Source organism: Lontra canadensis, unplaced genomic scaffold (assembly GCF_010015895.1).
Source record: "Lontra canadensis isolate GAN:19392208 unplaced genomic scaffold, GSC_riverotter_1.0 scaffold187, whole genome shotgun sequence".
Lineage (NCBI taxonomy): Eukaryota > Metazoa > Chordata > Mammalia > Carnivora > Mustelidae > Lontra > Lontra canadensis.
In genome coordinates this window covers 440846-461666 of record NW_022631181.1, presented here as the reverse complement: position 1 = coordinate 461666, position 20821 = coordinate 440846, and the positions used below count along the sequence as shown (strand labels likewise).

General features: G+C 46.6%; 1 protein-coding gene across 6 annotated transcripts in view; it reads left to right on the top strand.

Annotated features, from left to right (window-relative positions):
- The window catches only part of UBE3B (ubiquitin protein ligase E3B), a 50322-nt gene that overhangs the window by 4352 nt on the left and 25149 nt on the right, over positions 1 to 20821 (top strand). For 5 of the 6 annotated variants that reach the window (XM_032847424.1, XM_032847420.1, XM_032847421.1 and 2 more), the window contains 12 exons: positions 523 to 704; positions 852 to 972; positions 2321 to 2380; positions 2804 to 2908; positions 4386 to 4482; positions 5999 to 6084; positions 6971 to 7053; positions 13386 to 13491; positions 13786 to 13906; positions 14845 to 15022; positions 16620 to 16783; positions 17937 to 18104. In XM_032847424.1, the coding sequence (XP_032703315.1) occupies positions 544 to 704; positions 852 to 972; positions 2321 to 2380; positions 2804 to 2908; positions 4386 to 4482; positions 5999 to 6084; positions 6971 to 7053; positions 13386 to 13491; positions 13786 to 13906; positions 14845 to 15022; positions 16620 to 16783; positions 17937 to 18104 (1450 nt within the window). In that variant the 5' untranslated portion in view covers positions 523 to 543. The remainder of the gene's footprint in view (positions 1 to 522; positions 705 to 851; positions 973 to 2320; positions 2381 to 2803; positions 2909 to 4385; positions 4483 to 5998; positions 6085 to 6970; positions 7054 to 13385; positions 13492 to 13785; positions 13907 to 14844; positions 15023 to 16619; positions 16784 to 17936; positions 18105 to 20821) is intronic. The other variant, XM_032847425.1, reaches the window with a different exon arrangement.

Genomic DNA, 20821 nt, shown 5'->3' with positions numbered 1-20821 from the left:
TTTGTCGAGTGAATGGCTGAATGAAATAATGACAGTAAATAATTGTTTGATTTTTTTTTTTTTTCTCTTTTCCCCTTCCAAGTCTTAACTTGGCAAAAATAAATTTGACTGCTCAGTGTTAGAGAATCGAATTAGAGAATTCGATTATCTAGGAACCTTTGACCTGGAGGATGCCTGGTTTGCATTAGAGCGTTATGGATGGAATTGATTCATGCTTGGTTCATCTGTTAAACGATTACAGAGCCCATACCCTATGGGCAGATGCTGTGCTCCTTCTCTTAAGCAGATGTAATTATTTAATACAGGAAAGAGCATGGCTGGTCTAGATGAGTTGCATGAAAAGAGCCAGTAGGAAGTTGGGACTTGTGCCAGGAGAGCTATTAGCCTTTTTAGGGGATACAGAAAGGTCCCAAGTAGGTCACGGTTGCCCCAGTGCTTGCCCACCCTTGGCTCCTGAGCCCCTTTCCTGTGCATGTGTTTCCTATAATGGCCTACAGAGGCCACTCACCATTTTCTCCACAGGGTTTGTGCAAGTTTGCAAATATGTTCACCGTTTCTCAGACCTCGAGAGCATGGTTCATTGATAGGGCCCGTCAGGCCCGAGAGGAAAGGCTCGTGCAGAAGGAGCGGGAACGGGCAGCCGTTGAGATTCAGGCCCATGTTCGGAGTTTCCTGTGTCGGAGCCGGCTGCAGAGAGAAATCAGGTGGGTGCCAGGGGCTCCGCACATTCTCCTTTGCTCCCAATTAATAGCAAGAAAAGATGGTGTTTTCTCTTACAGTTCTTGAAGAGTCTTCCAGCTGCTGTGAGCTAATTTAAAATGTCTTTTTTTTTCTTATCCTTCCTTCCCCAGGAGAGAGATCGATGAGTTTTTTAAAGCAGATGATGCTGAGCCCAGTAAAAAAAGTGCACTTTGTATTTTTAAGATTGCCAGGAAACTGCTGTTCCTGTTCAGAATTAAAGAGGATAATGAGGTAAAATAATAGTAGCGAACATTCTGCTTACCCATTGGCCAGATCTTTTTAAAGTATTTTATAAATACTGATTCATTTAGCCCTTACAGCGAGACCACGAAGATAAACTCTGGGACTGCCACATCCTGCCCTTTCTGTGTTCTTAGGATGTGTTTTGTAGGCATCGTGGCCAGTGCTTCCGAGAATCATCACTGTTCTTTTCACATTAAGTATGATAAGCCCTTGGACTCAGATGTAAACTGGGAGCCAGGCAGGTTAGGAAAATGTGTGAAAGAAGCCATTTACAAAACAACAGAATTCCTAGTGAGCGGTAACGAAGGGAGGTGGTGGTGATGGAGGATGGTGAGGACATTAGAGGGAGCGATGGGGTCCGAGGCATGCCCACTCAAGGTGGGTAGCCACTCTGGGGCTGCAGCCAGTGGTGGACTGCTCCTCTCATTTGAAGAGGAGGTACTGGAGATCCTGTGCCTGCTAGTAAGAATTGGTAGCTACTTTGAAATTCCTTTCAAATCCTATAAACCAAACAAAATATATTGGTTGCACCTTTGGGATTAGAGTGATCAGCCTAGAGCAGCGAGTTGTCTGTTCCAGTACACCCAATAGCATTGAGGAGTGCCTCTGTGCTCCCAGGGGTTAGGCATTCATTACTGCTAAGCATCCCATTGTGCCAGACCCTCCTGAAGGCACTGGGGGTCTGGAAGGAAACAAGATGGGCAAGGTCTCTAGCCCCGTGGAGCCCATAGCCTAGAGAGAGGCAAAAGTTTGCTGGCAGTGGACACACAGACACATAGATGAGGACAGACAGATGAAGTGAGGTGACCACTGTTGACAGAGGAAACTATAGCTCTGGTTAATGAGGTGGCGGCCCAGGACCACAGCACTTTTGAGGGTGGATCCAGGGTTGGTATAGACAGTATAATTTAGTTTCCACTTTCCTTCCTTTTGCATTTCAAGAGAAAAGTGATGATGTGACAGTTTGTGAGGCAGAAGTCTCTGTCTGAGGTGCTTACAGAATGGCCCCTGGGAGAGCACCACTCAGGGGACAGATGCCAGTCTGCAAAAGTGCAGGCCCAGATTGCCAGGTTGATTTCGTTTTTGCAAAGGAGCCCCAGTCTAAAACGCACGTGTCCGGCTCATCCAGCCTGTGGGCCACCAGGCTGAGAGCCTTCCGTTAGCCTCTCCGATCGTGTTTTTGTATCTGTGAGAGGGAATTCAATACGATCACACATGTGAGTCCCCTGGCACCGTGTGAGTGCCTACATGTGCCAGGTGCCCATGGGACTCCTGCCTCTTTCCCATCTCAGTGTTGGTTGTGCGAGTGTATAACCCCTACTCTGCCTCTTTGCAGAGATTCGAGAAGTTGTGTCGCTACATCCTGAGCAGCATGGATGCTGAGAATGAGCCCAAGGTAAGCGGGATGGGAGCTGGGAAGTCTCCCAGAAGCCCTCAGGCCAGTCTCTTGGCTCTAAAGATCCCTGCTGAATGTTTGGATTTTGTTGGGTATGGCTTTGCATAGGCACACAGAGCCCTGTGTGTCAGTAACAGCTCGAGACATTAACGAACTGTAACTGATTTTTTTTTAAAGTCTCTTCATTATCCAAGAGCTATGGTTTGCTCTTACCGCTTACTCAAGATACTAAATTCCCTCCCTAGCCTATTTTATCCCTGGGTTTAGCGTTAAAATAAATCCTACTCACTGCTTATTCACCCGTTCATCTCTGTTGCCTTCTCTGGCACTGGACCTAGCAAACGGGTCCCCTTCCAGTAGCTACAACATACGTGTTTTGGTCTCCGTACCTGCCCATTACATTTCTCTCTCTCCTGCTTATAGGTGTGGTATGTGTCCCTGGCCCTTTCCAAGGATCTCACCCTCCTGTGGATTAAACAGATCAAACACATTCTTTGGTGTTGCTGTGAGTTTCTTGAGCAGCTCAAGGTAAAAACAAGACACCTGTGAATATACCCTCTTACTGGAGGCCTTTAGTACATGTTTTGAGAGTCCTTCATAGGTTATTCCTTTGGAAGTTTTTCCGAGTCTAGTAAGAAATTATTAGAGCCCTTGTTCAGAAAGAGCGAGTTAGATCCTGTTATCAGAATGAGCCTTTATTTTCTGTGCAATATTTTGAACATTGGCCTGCACTTACCACAGTCTCCAATCCCTGGGAATCTGTTGGCTTTCTTTCCATTCTTTTGACACAATGGATAATTTATTGCTTATATTACTGTATCAGTCAGGCCTTTTGTTGCAAGTGCAGATAACAAACATCAGTGCAGCCAGTAATACATACAAGCTAAGTGAGAAAGAGACTTTGATAGAATATTCTCTGTAGCATGGCAGCCAGAGATGACCAGAACCAGGAGCTTCTAGGGTTCTCCTTACCCTTTTTTCTCATCCCTGCTCCCTTTTGAAATCGTGGTAGCCAGCAGTTCTGACCTCACATCCTTACCCTGTCTTGACCAACAAGAAAAGTGAGGATTCCCCATTGGTTTAGAAATCTGAGAGGACTGATAAAGGCACCCTGGGAACCTGATCTCAACCTTGAGCTAGTCACAGTGGCAAGAGGGATGGGGTACTGCCACTGGCCCTTCCTGGTCCTGTACTCACACTTGTGTTAGGAGAATGTGGGCAAGGGTGTGAGTCGTTGGAAACAGCGGACGTTTTCACTTTGCACGATGAGGGGAGAGGTTTCAGGGGCAGAGGCTTAGCAGTGACTCGGGTCGTAGCTGAGTGATAGAGTAGAGGTCCCCAGAGCCCCCAGTGATCCATTCCTAGCCCTCTCCCTCAAGGCACTTGTGAATGATTCACTCGGCCTTGACCTGGCAACAAGCATGAATTGTGGTTATAATAATAGCCAGTATTCCATGGAGTTACCTATGTGCCAGGCACTGTTCTTAGTGCCTTATATACTTTAATCCATTCATTTCTAACAACAAGCTTATGGAGAAAGCAGTGGTCCTACTCCTTCATCAACAGCCGAGGAAACAAGTACAGAGAGGGTAAGCAACTTGACCTAAATAAATCACACAGCTAGGAAGTGGTAAAGCTAGCCATCTGAGCCCAGAGTCCCCTGTTGTGTTCAGCTGGATTTCTGCATTGTGGCTTTAGTGTACACGCATGCATACATGTCTGTGTATGAACATACACAGCAAGCCAGCTCTAGTCAGCCTGTTTTCCAAGAATTCTCTTCTCCGTTCCCAAGAGCACTTCAGATTCCATGCTTGAGCACTAGTGTACCAGCATCTCTGTCCGTTAACTCCCAAAGGGGTCATTTCCCAGAAGGAAAAGGATAAACTCGGACAGTCCTGACTCCCTTATTGGAGGCCAGCCTGCATCCAGGCCGGTTGTGAGTGGATGCTTGGCTGTGGGAGACTGGAGGGCTTATGTCTCATCTCAGTCTCTTTATTGTTTCCAGCCCGAAATTTTACAGGACTCCAGACTCGTCACGCTGTACCTCACGATGCTCGTCACCTTCACAGACACTTCAACATGGAAAATTCTCCGCGGGAAAGGTCTGTGGGACTTGCTACAAAACCTTTCCCATGTGGCATTTGCATAGTGAGCCTGGGGAACTTTCACCTTCTTAAGAAGCATGTTTGCTGCTGTATGTCAGGGAGAGACGTAAAACCCTACAAATGAAGATGCCCTTGGCACTTCCATCAGATGGCGTTTGCAGTATCCAGAATTTGTTCAGTGTTCTAATAATTTCTCCTCTCTTTGCATTTATATTCAAAGGCTTGGTCCCTCTGATCTCGTTTTTGAAAACTCCCCTAGCATCTCAGTCTCCAGTCGATAATATTTGCTTGACCTTGTCATTCACATCAGGATCATTGAGCAGCAAATAATTCCATTTTGCCCATGAACTTTGTGTCGTGAAGCTGCCTCCTTTTCCCCAGAGGGTGCGCTGAGCCTTACGTGTTTTGTATGTTCGCTTCATCCTTCCGTTCGGCTAATAGCCTTCTCGGCGCCAGATACCATACAGGCGCCAGAGAGACCGAGAAGATCGCTGCCCTCAAGGGGAGGACCAAACAACAGCCAAAGAACTGTGTGTCTGCCCTTCCTCACAGCTCTGGGGAGTCTGAGAGGGGGATGGACCCCAAAGGGAAGTCACGGACCTGTGACTGTATGTGCAAATAGGCAGACAGTACCTGTGAACCATGTACGTGTGGCCAGTGGTGCTTGGAAGGAGGGCTACAAGAGGGGAGAGCATTCAGTGGGTCAGGGAGGACCTGCCTCACTGTGTCTGGGGCTCAGGCTCTCCTGCAGGAGCCATGTCTGAGCTAGGAGCTGGAGGGAGGGTTAGCTTTCAGAGCCAAGGGGAGGGATAACACTTTGAGAGCTGAGGCAACTGTATGTGCACAAGCTCCCAGCCAGGAAGGAGGGGTAATTTTAAACAAATGAATCTTTTTTTTTTTTTTAATTTTTATTTATTTATTTGACAGAGATCACAAGTAGGCAGAGAGAGAGGGGGGGGGAAGCAGGCTCCCCACTGAGCAGAGAGCCCGATGTGGGGCTCGATCTCAGGACCCTGAGATCATGACCTGGGCTGAAGGCAGAGGCTTAATCCACTGAGCCACCCGGGCGCCCCAGGAGGGGTAATTTTAAAGCTGGGGAGTTGGTGGGTGGTTTAAAACTGGGTGAGTTCTGTCCTTGAGTTCCAGGGAGCTCTATCCCGGTGCAGGGAGAAGGCAGCCACAGAGAGCAGAGAGTGCCAGGCCCTCAGGGGGAATTAGGAAGGGTGCTACCGGCCCTTTGTGTTACCTCTGGCCAGGGAAATGATAGGACTCCTTGCCTAAGAGGGGACACCTGAACTGGACCTTCTGGGAGAGAGAATTCTGGCGATTGGTCTCTCCCTGTACAGTAGGACCAAACCAAAGATGGGAGTAGGAAAGCAAGCCAGAGAAAATCTAGTTTCTGCTTCCTTTATGGCCTCGGGCCTGGGCCGTGATGTTCTGTCCCACGTATAAATGGTTCACAGTAAGGCCAGTGCCTTCCTTCTCAGACTTTTTTTCTTTTTGTTCATTTTAGGGGAGAGTCTTCGGCCAGCCATGAACCACATTTGTGCAAACATCATGGGACATCTCAACCAGCGTGGGTTTTATTCTGTGCTGCAGGTTTGTGACCCCATGCCTTATCATGGGACCTTGTTCTTCCCTACCTGAACTTGGATTTTTACAACTGATTTCTTTGGCCTATCTGGTGCCTTCCCCACAGAAACCTTTTTGCAAGAGGAGTTTAAGTCCTGGCATCCTGTCCCTTCCCCTCCCTTGAGTCCCCTGTGGTTTGTGTCAGTGGCCCAGGGATCCCTCTATTGTGCTCCATCTTTGGCTCCAGGAATAACCCAGTCACTTGACATTTAAAGTCGGGAAGGACGCCTCCGGGCTTGGTTCCCTTGGGTTCCTTCTTGGGTGGTGTCTGGAATTACCTTTCTTGCTGTGTCTTCAAACACCTTCTGTCCACACCGCCCTTTACTATGCCAGCTCACACCCCCACGGAATTGTCAGAACTCTAACCACTGTTTAAAAATACTTTGGGATTGTTGAGTTTAAGAAGTAGCATTGATTTAGCCCGCCCTTCTGCCTGGTACTGAGATGGGCCGCCTCCTTCTTGATTGGGTTGCCTTTTCTCCTCACACAAATCCTGTGAGCTGGCTTGCTGGCCAGAGGTGGTGTCATCAGCCATTCATCTCCGTGAGAGAAGCTTCTGGATCCCAGAATACGGGAAGAACACACAAATGAGATTTAAGTCTGGTATTTTCACTGGCTGTAAACTTTTTTAGCTCTTTATTATTTCAAAATTTTAAATACATATTGAGAGATGGTGTGGTGTCATGAAGGCGATAACCCTTACTTTGCTCTCCCTTCTTTTCAGAAGAATTTTCAGAAAAATTCCAATAGTTTTTTATCTGAAGCCCTCATTTTACTTCCATGCTGCTTTTTTACATACAAGTGAATATATAATTGGCGTTGTCCCCTGAGCAGTTGAAATGTTCTTTTTCAGGTACTGTTAACCCGTGGCCTGGCGAGACCCCGGCCTTGTCTGTCCAAAGGCACTTTAACTGCAACCTTTTCTCTAGCGCTGCGGTAAGTAGCAGACGCTGGCTGAGGGGTTGGCACGCTTCGAGAGGCTTCCTCCTCTTGTTTTCCTTTTCTCCTGTTCCTTATGTTCAGTGTGGGCTTGCCTGCTTTATCAGAATTCACCGGAAGTGTCGTTCTTCCGATGGTGACCATCTGTGGCAGCTCTTCTGTCTGTGCCCCTGAGGTTTTTCATCATGATTCAAAGGAAGCTTTTCAAAGTGAATTGCTTTCATTGTGCCAAGGGCCTGAGATAAAAGCATTTGTCCTTTTGAGCTTTTAATAGAACCTGAGAGCTGGAGGAGGCCCAGCAAAGGGCCAAGCAGAGGGTTAAGAGAGTAGTGTTGTGAACACAGGTTTAAAATGCTCGAATCTAGAGGCCCAGAGAGGAAGTGCTGTTTGCCTTCACTTAGGAGATAGAAAATATGTAAGAAGCTAACTAGTTCCCTGTGGAAATGATGCCTGCAATTCTGAGAATCATCAGGTACACAGAGCTGGGTCTGTTTGGGTCCGGAACTTTCTTAAACTGTCAAAAGCAGCACTAACTTGGGGGAAGAGGTTAATAAGGTAACCCAATCACCTTAATCCCCAAGATAATAATAAACTTAGGGCAGAGGGAGTGTTGTGATCAAATCAGCTTGGTAGAGTGCTCTGCTCTGCCCCCCTTGCTCATCCACAGGGCACTTAACCACGGGAAGCTCTCGACAAGTCTGGCGGTTCAGGAACCTTTGGGCTTGTTTAATCTGATGTTGGCCTGAACCTTCCTGAATGTGCAATAACCTCGCCTGAATTTTCAGTGCTGGAGCGTGTCTGTTAATGTCTCATGGAGTCCTTTTCTACGGAATACTGTTTTGGAAAATGATCTTCTAGAGAATCGGTTGGCACACTGTTTCTGTAAGGGGCCAGCTTCTACACATTCTTGGTTCTGTGGGCCACATAGTGTCTGTCACAGCCACCCTGCCACTGCAGCACACCGCAGCCTAGACAGTACATACCCAAGCGACAAGGGCTGTGTTTCAATAAAACTGTATTTAGAAAAATATGCGGTGAGCAGAATTTAGTCTGTGAACCATATGTGAGCCACTGGTCAAGACCATGCTGTCCACTGATCCCCAAGGGCTGTTAGAAATACATTAAAATTAAGAATTCAGTTCCTCGTTTCGCCATGTTTCAAGTGCTTCTGGGCCACATGTGACTGAGCAGTGATGACCTTAAGGACCACACAAATAAGGAACATTCCCATCATCATGGAAAGTTCTATTGGACAAAGCTGGTCTAGAACAGCCTGGTCCAATAGAAATATAGTAAGAACTGCATTTAAAAAGTCCAAAAAAAGGGGAAATTAAATCTTATGTAATTTTATTGTAATCTATTTTATGTAGACAAGTATATCTAGAATATAATCATTTCTACATGAAGTCAGTACTTTTTTTTTTCTAATTTTTTTTAAATTTTTTATTTATTTAATTTATTTGATAGAGATTACAAGTAGGCAGAGAGTCAGGCAGAGAGAGGGGGAAGCAGGCTCCCTGCTGAGCAGAGAGCCCGATGTGGGACTCGATCCCAGGATGCTGGGATCATGACCTGGGCTGAAGGCAGAGGCTTTAACCCACTGAGCCACCCAGGCGTCCAAGTCAGTGCTTTTAGATCATTTATTTTAGTTAAAATTATAAACTTAATAATTTCTTTTCGGGGCGCCTGGGTGGCTCAGTGGATTAAAGCCTCTGCCTTCAGCCCAGGTCATGATCCCAGCATCCTGGGATCGAGTCCCACATCGGGCTCTCTGCTCAGCAGGGAGCCTGCTCCCCCCGCCCACCCCCATACTGCCTGCCTCTCTGCCTACTTGTGATGTCTGTCTGTCAAATAAATAAATAAAAATCTTAAAAAAATTAAAACCCATCAAAAAAAATAGTTTCTTTCTTTTCATACTGAGTCTTTGAAACCTGGGGTGGATTTTATACTTAAAGCCCATCTGTCGCTGAACTAACCACATTTTAACCACACATGGCCACTGGCTACTGCGTTGGACATCATGTTTCTAGAGGTGAGATCCTTAAGACAGAGGAGCAGGTGTCAGCCAGTGATGCTATAATTAGTTCCAGAGGTAGACCAGGTTATTTAGTAAATTATACCTTCCTCGCAGACCTTGAAAGGAGTTATATTTAATGAGTCATAGGATGTAGGTAGAAGTAGGTTTTCCAGCGGGAGGTTTCCTGCAACTTCTTTTCCTGAGTCAACTTCTGGGGCGGCTCATTCCAGTATCACCCACCCTCTGCTCTGTCAGGGACAGCAAAGGACTGACACATGGATGCCTGAGCTCTGGGGCAGCAGCAACAGCAGCTCTGCCTCCTCCTCTGTCTCCTGAGAACACAGATCTTTCCTTATATTCCAGTTTCCCTCCCCTGCCCCAAGAGGGTAGTAATTCATGGTGTAATTCACCAAGAGGGTCACAGCCAGCTGTTCCAGCATGTTTATTCTCCCTTAAGAATACAGTGGCATCCAGCGTTTTAGGTTTTTTCACCCCCTAGGATAGAGTCCATTGGCTCACTTGTGAAGGCCCGGATGCTCTGAAGCTCTTTTCTTCAACAGTGCACCTTTCACCCCCCTCTGAATATCTGTATGTAATTGAAAATGACCAGGACCTTTTAAAACAAGATAACTAGTGAATTTTGCATACTAGAGTATACTACTGAAAGTCTGCAAAACTATAAATGGTATGTTTAGATATAATCACCAAATCTTATGCTGCAAATAGCTAACATTCATGGGCCGCACGATTGTTTTAAGACTTCCCGCTCACATTAACTGACTACTTACCATATTCTCCAATCTCAGTTTTATAGGGGAGGAAGCTAAGGCCCGGAGAGGTTAAGCCATGTGCCCCCAGTCACACAGCAGGAAGTGGCAGGCCAGGAGTTAAACTCAGGCTGCCTGACTCCAGAGCCCATGCTCTCTACTCCTACTACTTGCCTCACCTATTGGACACATTTTTTTATTCTAGGTACAATATATGTTGAATTTGTGGCATGTGGGAACTTTCTCAGATTCTCCTCATTCCATTTATTACCCAGGCCCCAGGTTTGCCCAGGCTTGGTTTCTGTTTTTCCCATGTGCCCATCCCGCTCCCTGGTTGCAGAATGAGCTCTCTGTTGGTGGGCACTGTGCAGTGAACCTCCCTTGTCTTTTCCTCCCCTGCCGTGCCTACCACTTAGACCCACATATAAGGTGCATATAAGGTGCATCCTGCTAAATGTACCACAGGCAGGACACTGGTAGGATTTGTCACCTGAGGCTTAAGTGCAACAACTACAAGGCTAAAGGAAGATTTTGATGACCTCGTGCTGGGGCTATAGATAACCAGGCATTGAGGGAAATGGGGTGTCTGGTGTGTCGGTGTGGTCTTTTGAGACTAGCCTCCTTACAGTCCTGCAGTGCCTCACTCCTGGTCAGTCAGGCAGAGTTACTTAGGGTGGGATCCTGCTCTTGGCTCCCCCTTGGAGATGCAGTTGTTCCCTTGTAAGCAGGAAGTGATAAAGTTTTGGTGACATTCTCTTGTGGTTTGCTTTTCCTCTGTCTGGGTAATTGCTTAGTCCTGATCCACACTTCTTTCTAACGTAGAGAAAGTAGCTTAATTCTCTTTTTAAAGAATTCTCTTTTGTCCAAGTCAGCTCCGTGAGTTTAGCTTGGTTGTTTAGCCTCCTTTAGACAGGTGGTTGACAGAGGCTCTGGCGTTTTGAGCATTTCAGCCGTACGTGGTTTTCTTGTCCCAAAAATGGTATCCTTGACAGTGAGAGTTTATAATTCAAATTCTGATAGTCTAAGTACCGGTAACATACTTGCTTGTTGCCATTGGAGCACATTAGCTAGAAGATAATCAATTTCCTCCTGTAAGTTCTACCTCTTTTTTTTTTTCTTGCACGACCTCTGATGTTTTTTAAAATAACTTTATTGAATTATAATTCACATATCTTACATTTCACTCATTTGAAGTATACAGTTCACTGGTTTTTATTTTTATTTTTTATTATTTTGTAAAAGATTTTATTTATTTATTTGACAGCGAGAGGGAATACAAGCAGGGGGAGTGGGAGAGGGAGAAACAGACTTTCTACCAAGCAGAGAGCCCGATGTGGGGCTCAATCCCAGGACCCTGGAATCATGACCTGAGCCAAAGACAAACGCTTAACGACTGAACCACCCAGGCGCTCTTACAGATCACAGACTTGTGCAGTCATCACCACTAATTCCAGAGATAAACCCCATAGCCATTACCAGCCACACGCGTTCCCTCCCACTCCCACACCCTCCCCCCTCCCATGTCCCCAGCAACTACTAATCTATTTAATCTTTGGGATTTGCTTGTTCTGGACGTTTCCCATAAACGGAATCCTACAACGTGCGGTCTTCCATGCCTGGCTTCTTTCGCTTTGCACAGTGTGTTCATCCGTGTTGTAGAATGTATCCAGGGGTGCCTGGGTGGCTCAGTGGGTTAAGCCTCTGCCTTCAGCTCGGGTCATGGTCTCGGGGTCTTGGGATCGAGCCCCGCATCGGGCTCTCTGCTCAGCGGGGGGCATGTTTCCCCCACTCTCTCTGCCTGCCTCTCTGCTTACTTGTGATCTCTCTCTCTCTCAAAAAAAAAAGAAGAAGAATGCATCCGTTCTTCGTTTTTATAGCTGAGTAATATTCTGTGGTGGGGCTATGCCACATTTGGGTTGTTTCTATTTTTTGGCTGTGTTGAGTGGTGCTACTGTGAACACTCATGTGTAGCTTTTTCGTGTGGACCTGTTTTTCATTTTGTGTGTATTCCTAGCAGTGTAATTGCTGGATCAGGTGGTAACTCTGTGCTAAAGTTTTAGAGGAACTGCCAGACTTTTCCAAAGTTGGCCTCACCATCTTAAATTCCCACCAATAATACATGAGGGTTACAGATTCTCCAGGTTCCCACCAACCCTTGTTACCGTCTTCATCATAGCCCTCTTCCTGGGTGTGAGGTGATCCCTTCCTGTTGTTTTGATCCTGCAGTTTGACCAATAGGCCTGCAATGTTAACTGTCTTGTCATGCACTTAGCAACCATTTGCTCTGCTTTCTTTGGAAGAATGTCTATTTAATGTCTTTCAAAGAAAAATGTCTTTGCCCTTTGTTTAATTGGGTTGTCTTTTGTTGTTAAGTGTATGAGTTCTTTGTATGTTCCAAATGAAAGTCCCTTATCAGGAGATATTTGCAAATATTTCCTCCCTTTCTGCTGGTTGTCTTTTTACTTTCATGATGGTGTCTTTTGAAGCCAAGAGTTTTAGATTTTGTGGTTTTTAAATTTTTTTTAAGAGTTTATTCATCCATTTTGAGAGAGAAAGCACATGCACACACAAGCAAGGTGGAGGGGCAGAGGCAGAGTGAGAGGCAGACTCCTGCTTAGCCCGGAGCCCAACTCAGGGCTCCATCCCAGGACACTGTGGTCGTGGCCTAAGCCAAAGGTGGACCTTAACCCACTGAGCCACCCAGGCGCTCCAGATTTTTGTGATTTTTCTTTTTCCTATGTAAGAAATCATTGTCAAACCAAAGGTCACAAAGATTTACTGCTGTGTTTTCTTCTAAGAGTTTTACAGTTTTAGTTTTAACTAGCATTTAGGTGTATAATCCATTTTGAGTTAATTTTTATATATGGTGTGCAGTATAAGGGTCATTCTTTTATTTTAATAACATTTATCTTTTTTTCTTTTTATGGAGAACTGCATGCATATTGTATAAAACCTGGATGAAATAGGATAGTATAAGGAAGAAAAAATGTCTCTCATGATTCTGCAACCCAGACATCATTAACATTTTTTAAAAATCCATCTTTCTTGGGTTGTTTTCACTTGTATATACTTATGGGCTTATCTGTGTATGTACATATCTAAGTATTATTATCATAATGCATACTTAAAATAAATTGCTTAATCAAAGTGTAAATCGTTGGTGAGTTATCGCATAGTAAACCCGCCTGCATAAGTACCACTCCCCAGCATTGTGCCAGCATTCCAGAAGGTATTTTCCTTCCTCCTGGTTATTATCTCCTCCCTCACCTCCCATGGACATAGTTCCTTATTCTGTTTTGTTTAAAGTTTATTACAGCATGGATATTCTCTCATGTCAGTAAAACTTGAAAACAGGTATCTATCTCGTAGCTGTACCCTTACGACTATACTGTCCTTGCTTCAGCCACTCCCCTTGCCGTTGTCCTCATCATCAACCCTTAGTTTTCTCAGAAGTCCTGTGAAGCAAAATTCCAGGGGAATTGGGGGGCATTGGAATTGGGGTGACTCACAAACCCGTGTGAATAAGGTGATCTGTCTGTGTCTAGCCCTGTGATTGCCGCACAATTTTCAGACAATCTGATTCGGCCATTCCTCATCCACGTCATGTCTGTACCTGCTCTTGTGACTCATCTCAGCTCAGTGACCCCTGAGGTAAGTGACTCTGTGATGTCCCCCCGAGTCTGGGTTTGCCTTTCTTCTTAAAAATTAGAGAATAAATGTTTTCTGTTAATTTCCACTTCCGAGATTTCTTCTAAGCCAGTAGCCACTGTAGGCACACTCGTGTTAGCAGGCCAGAGAGCAAGGTTCCCATCTTTGTTGACTTTCTTCCTGGCCATGGAGAGCACGTCTGGCATCCAAGTGTTGATCTGCAAGCCATCAAGGTCATGCTCTGGTGGGAAATTCCTCCTGTCAGCTCTCACTCTAACCATCTATAATTGTTTGCAGCGCCTCACTGTTTTAGAATCTCATGACATGCTTCGTAAGTTCATCACATTTTTAAGAAACGAAGATCGATGCCGTGATGTATGTGAAAGCTTAGAAGGATGCCATACGCTCTGTCTAATGGGTGAGGATCCGTGGCTGGAATTTGACTGTGTTCTGGGTGTCGGGAAAAGTCCAAGTGTGTTTGTTTTTTACTGTTCTGGAGATCATGAGTTGTTTTTAGTAACAGTTGGAAGTACTTAAAAGACATGTAATCAGGTAGATAAAACAGACACATAAAATAGAAAATCAATGGAAAATATATCAGCCTGGCAACCTAGTTGAGTAACTATAAATGAATGTTGAATTTCGGTGCTCGGCTTCCTGGCAGCCAAGGGAAAAATGAAAATGCGATGAATCACCTGGATAATTCTCTCAAGAAAGGAGGACAGGCCCAGTTCGGGGGTGTTAGATCACAATAGGGTCTGCATCATCTTTTTAACGTTTTCCTTGTGATTGAAGACAGGACAGGAGCAAACGGAGAGAAGCATTTGAAATCAACAGTGGTACGTAATTCTCATTGCTTAGAAGCTATTTTACATAGAAAAAGCTTCTTGTGCAAAATTCTAAGAGAGTTTATGGTGAGAGTCCACACACGAGGCATATTAAATAACTTCCATGAGCGTTGAACAGTGATTTCCCAGAACATTCAGATGCCCTTCCAGAGGTCCTTTTACACTGACTTGATCTTTATATCTTAGTGTAATAGTGAAGTGTTACTTCACTAAAGATCATACCTCTGTGGTTCTGACATTTTATGTTACTTCCCGTCATCCTAACCTCAGGAGGGGGGAGCCTTATTCCAGTCTTAGAATTATGAAACAGATCGGAGAGGTAAGTTGAGGAGCACGCAGCTCCTCTGCAGCAGGGCCGGGATTTGAAGCCAGGCACCTCTCTGCGTGGAGTTTGTTTCTGCACGTGGACATGGTTGCAAGAGCCCTGGGCAGAGAGCAGGGCTGTGAAGGTGACGCAGCAGGTCACCCGGCCCCGCCACACTCCGCTTTCTCCACACTCTGTTTGTAGGCAACCTCCTGCACTTGGGTGCCCTCAGCCCCAGGGTGTTAGAGGAGGAGACGGACGGGTTCGTGAGTTTGCTCACCCAGATGCTGTGCTACTGTCAGAAGTACGTGTCCCAGAAGAAGTCCAACCTGACACACTGGCACCCCGTCCTTGGCTGGTTCTCGCAGTCAGTGGACTATGGGTGAGTCCTGGGGGCAAACTGCTGTCTTTCCTGTCCCCTGCCTGCCTCTCACCACCTCCCCCTTCCTTCCCTCCTTCTTCCAGCTTGACGTTGTGTTGTCTGTTACAAAAGTAATATATATTTATTGAATAAAATCTGGATAAGACCAAAAGAGAATAAAAACCACCCCATTGTTCCACTACCCTGAGACTACCCACGTGAATATCCCTTCAGTTTCTTTTTTTTACCTGTAAATATCAGCAATTCTTTGGGGGTCATTTTATTTTGTATTTAATTATTTAGTAAATTGTGAATCCCCTCTGTCAATACTATTTTTTCTTTTTCAATATCTCTTTTCCTGACTCCCTAGACTGTTGTACTTTGGAGATGCTAAAATAAGATACATGATTGAAAGGGGATAGAAGTCACCTTATCCTTTTCAAGAGGTGGAATATCAACTTAAAAATTTTTAATTACAGAACTCAAAAACATTAAAAATGCTAGCCAAGAAGAGAGCAATTAAGACGGCATCATGAATTTGAAAGTGAAACCTGTACCCTTCACTGAGATGAGGCGGGTCTTAGGAGTGAAGGCGGTTGTGGCTCCCAGCTATTTTTCTGTTCAGATATCTGCCTAGGTCCCTGGAAGCTGCCCTGGAAGCAAAGAAAGAGGAGCAGGGAAGGAATTCCCCAGATTGCGTCTCTTCCTCATGTCTGAGAGCCGTCTAGTTGGAAAGACAATTGACCAGCTGGTGGCAGGCCCCCATGTGAGACCCCAGCCTGAAGAGGATGGAGCATGATGTGACTGGGACACAGGAGGGATAGTATGGGAGGCAGGAGGGGCAGAGGAACACAGCACTGTGCAGTCTGGTCTGCTCTGGGGGGCTTTAGACAAGCCACTTTACCCCACTCTCCAGTCCTGAAACATAGGGAAATAGTCCCAGTCCCTTGGATAGTGTTGTTTCGAGGATCAAATGAGATAAGGCATGTCAAGGGCCTGCCTCTAGGCTTGGCCTATGCTCGTGGGTGGTGGCTCTTTCTCCTGTGATACTGGGAGCCTACAGGAGCCTTCATGGAATGTAGAGCCGGGAGGTAAAGTAGGCAGATTTCAGGTGTGAGTCTAATGCTGGGGCTACTGCGTGGAGTGGGGGAGGGAGTACTTGAAGGGAAGGAGACTCTTAGGAGGTTGGGGGTTACAGAGACTTACAGGCCAGCCTGCAGTCTAGGTGTGAAGAAGAGGACAGACAGTATAGCAAGCATCATTTAGCTTTTGTCGACTGGGTGGTGAATGGGTGGGGTCAGGATGAAGAACAGAGCCCGGGTGTCGGGAGGACTGTGCCGTGGGGAGCCTGGGGCCCTGGGTTGAGTAGGAATGCTGTCGGCGGCACAGGAAGCTTGGGAAGGGTGGCAGAGAAGACCAAGAGGACATTGCCTTATGCATCTAGGTCCTTGGTGGCATCTGTGGATTCCATTTCTCTTTTTTATCCTCTCATTTGCCATGTTGACTGGCAGGCCGTAGCCCAGCCCTCCCGAGTGGAAGGCCCACTAGGAGCTAAGTGGGCTGTCGGTGGCCATCCGTCAGGTGGAACTGACATGCTTGGTCTCCTGCTCTCTCCTAGCCTTAACGAATCCATGCCCTTGATCACCAAGCAGCTGCAGTTCCTGTGGGGGGTGCCTCTGATCCGGATCTTCTTTAGTGACATCCTGAGCAAGAAGCTGCTGGAGAACCAGGAGCCAGCCCATGTGCAGCCAGCATCCCCCCAGAATGTGCTTCCTGTGAAGAGTGAGTGGCTGGGCCGGGGGGAGCCCGTGGGTCTGCTTAGCTCAGGTGCAGCTCCTGCTGTCCCTGTGTGCCTGCTCCCCTCCACTTCTGTGACACTCGAACTTCTCCCACACAGGCTTTAAGATTGCTTCAGCAAAGTTCACATTTAGCAAAAGAGCAACAGAAAACCCTTAGGGCTAGGAAACAAGGACCAGGGAAACAAATAGGTGACCCAGACCACGATCATGTGTAGAGATTATGGATGTTCCCTCAGGGCTGCAGTGGGGTCTGTGAACTTCCATTTGGCTCAGAATTTCTCTTAGCTAGAATGAAAGGGGGTCTGTGGATCTTCTCTTACTCATTAACACAAAGAAGGAAGGCCCATTTTTTAGGGGAAGTGGACCCTTTCTGATTCCCTATTCATGAAAATCTCCCATGTGGGGGTCTGTATGCAGAGGACGCTGGGTCACTGACCAGGCCACCCCCACATTGCCCCTTTGCTTAGTCATAGGTTCTGTGGAAAGGTTTCTTGTTGCCCTCTCTGAGAAAAGTTCAGGAAATGCCACTAACACGGAATCTGGTGGAGTCACCTGCCTGTGGCAGATTTCCAGGTTCAGGGTGACTTTTCTTCCAGTGTGGCACGGAGCCCCATCGTGCAGCTGTCCATGAGCAGGAGCTCAGTGTCCCTTCAGCAGGATGGAAATGTAAACAGGAAGGTCTAAAACTGAAGTCGAGTACAACCCAAACCGAGTTTGGCCAACCCAAACCTACTTGAGGTTGATACTGCTTCTCCCTTAAAGCCCAGAACCGGGAATCCCCCAGGACCACCCCCACCCCCCTCCGTCTTCGCCCATCTTCCCCTAATATCATCCTCCGGACTTTTACCCTGTGGTTCTGAGGTCGGGTGACCTGGTGAAAGAATCCTGTGTGGGAGTCGAATAGGCCTGGCTTGGTCTGAGATACTTTGTGGTGTTCTGAAGAGGTCTCTGGGTTGCACCTAAAAGCCTATTGTTAATGGTTTTCTCATTTATCCCAGAGCGAGAACTTGAGTCAGAGCAGCCGCCCCACTGTCCAGCCCTGGCTGTAAATCACTTTATTGAAATGCTCTTTGCAGAATAAAACCGGGCAGATGGCTGAACGTCTGCTCACACATTCCTTCTCCTCTCCATGCCAGATCTCCTGAAGCGTGCGTTTCAGAAGTCTGCATCCGTTCGGAATATTCTCAGGCCTGTTGGGGGTAAGCGTGTGGACTCTGCAGAGGTCCAGAAGGTCTGCAACATCTGTGTCCTCTACCAGACCTCGCTGACGACTCTGACCCAGATCCGCCTGCAGATACTCACAGGTGTGCAGTCCTGGGGCGTCTTTGTCCATCTCTGACATTTGGTGGATGATTGTTCTTAGAAAAAGTGGATTTTCTTCCTGCTTTCTTGGCTCGGAAGATAGGTTTTTGAAGGAGGGTATTTTGAGCTGTTCTTCTTAGAGGCTGATACACATCCGTTAAATGGCTCAGACTGACCTCCGTCCCAGCGCTGCCAGTTCATTCCTGTGACCTGGCTTGTATTTCCATGCATTTGCTTTCGGAAGGTAGCGCTTTTTCTGAATGAAAAACTGGAAAAGACAAGAAAGAAGAAAACTTAGACCGTATTTGATCCTGTAGGCCAAGGATAACCACCTGTTCCTGAGGGTACCACATCCACATACACGTATGTTTAGATGAAAATGCATAGTTTACCCTTCCCTTTCTGTTCATCACTTTAGAAGCATTTTATCATTGTGAGCAGTTCTTCCAGAATTCCATTTTTGTTGACCTCATAGTTGACCATCACTTGGATGTGCCTGTTGTTTTCCTTCTTAGCCAAGCAAGGAAGAAGGCCGTTTGTGTCACGAACACAGAGTGTGGGCATTTGGGGCTTCCCACGGCCATGCAGGACTTGTTCATATGAACAGTATGGCGAAGGACAGAAAGTCTGTAGGCCATAAAGCTGTTGACTACATAAAGGGTTAAAGCCACTACTTCTGTCCTTTCTACATACTTGTTCATCTTCAGACAGTAACAGAGCACCTGTCTGTGCCAGGCCCTGAGAGTGAAGAGGTGACTAAGACAGCCAGGGTCCCTTTCCCAGGAGGATTCTAAGAGTGGGGAGGTGAGCTATACGCAAGGGAAAAGAGTATTTACTTTTTTTTACTTTTTTTAGAATTCTTTCTGCTCTGTGACCTCAGAAGTAAGGAGACAGTGCAGGCTTGGATTAGAGGAGGCTTTCCCAGCCTCAGCACTGCTGACATCTTGGGCCTGATACTTCTTTGCTGTGGAGGCCATCTCGTCCACTACAGGGTAGTGGCCCTTACTCCGAGATGCCAGTAGTGCTTCCCCCTCCCCAGCTGTGCCAGCCCTCCTGGTCTCCAAACACTGACAGGTGCCACCTGGGGGCAGCACGGTCTCTGGTTGAATAGCACAGGCCTGGTGTGGTGAGGCTGGAAGCAGGGGCCTTGGCGTATGTTTTAGAGGTCGTGTCTGCAGGTCTGACAGGTCCATTGGAGTTGGAGGAGTAAAGGCTAAAGGCTTCAAAGATGAGGCCAGAGTGTTGGCCCAAGCAGCCTTCCTGGATGGTGGTACCATCTGCTGAGCTGGAGACAACCAGCTGGGGTGGGGCTGGTGGGGTTCTGTTCCGCTCTGAGAAGCATGAGGTGCCACACAGGCACGTGAGTATACTGTGGGTACAGACAAAGGGGTGTCATGTAAAGCCTTGGGCCCAGGGCAGGCTCCATCAGGAGAATTCAGAAAGAGATGAATAGGGTCCCGGACCAGGCCTGGCACCCCAGCACCCACTGTGAGAGTTTGAGAAGCATATTAAAGTGACGTGACTTTGAGTTCATGGCCTGTGCTCAGCATTTTAAGGTGACCACGAATTCAGGCACCCCCTGTTCCTGTGAGAGCACGCAGAAAGATGTTTTCCTGGCTAACTTGAAAATCTTTCCTTTTAAGAAGGAGATGAACTAGTCTAAACTGTTTGTAGAATATTCGGTCTGTCCATCAACATGCAAAGCAGATTGTAGAAGATAATACACTTCTTTGCTCATGCTCCTCATGTGCACTTGGTGGCCCAGAGCCACATTCTGCTTCCTGGCAGAGCTCTCCAGAGCCCTGCATCTTCGCTTCTGGGGGAGTTGCCCCCAGGAGCAGCGCTGGTTGGATCTGTGTCCGGGGCTGGCAGTGAGTATTTTCATCCACGCCTTGAGGACCGTTCACATAATGTGAGAGTAGTTGTTCTTCCTGATTGTCCCATGGGAGCATATTCGTGGTCTCCACGGTTTAACTACTCACTCTGTTTCTCTCTTAATCTATTTCTAAATTGCGAGGCTTCTGCATTCTTCTTTCTTTTTGGTTTCTGCATTCTGTAACCACATTCTGCTACCTTGAAAATGTGGGCTCAAACCGTTAGGAATAATAACTAAGTGGGCATTCCGTTTCTTTGCCTTCTCTGCGGCTCCTTCCGGCCTCCCTAGTCTAAGCGTTTATACCAGCATTGATTGAGTCTGTCATTGTGCCCTTGCTGCAGGCAGATATATCTTCTCCAAGCAGTTCTTTGTTCACGATTAAGTAATTCAAGAATGCTCTGTAAAATGAGAGGTATTCTAAGGACTCAAATATGAGGAGTAATTTGAGGCACACACCTGACTGTGTGTTCAGAGACATGTGGAAGTTTAGAGCCAGGCTCTCTGAATCAGTAGCTATATTAACAGACTTAAAATGTAACAGCGATGTAGCCTGTGTGTCTGAGGCCTTGAGGCCATCATGAGGCAGATCTAAAATGTCTTCTGCTTCACCCAGGGTTAAATATTCGTGTGACACTTCACAGGATCTCCGCTACCGTCATTCGTTACTCTCCCATTTTTAGCAGAGATAGAATAATAGAAGTAGAGGAGAGGAAAGCTTTGCTAAATACAGATGACTCTGAAAGATGGTTTAAAGCAGGGTCTGCAAACTGTAGCCTGGGGGCCAACTGCGGCCCACCACTTGGTTTTTTGTAAATGAAGTTTTATTGGAATACAGTCCCATCC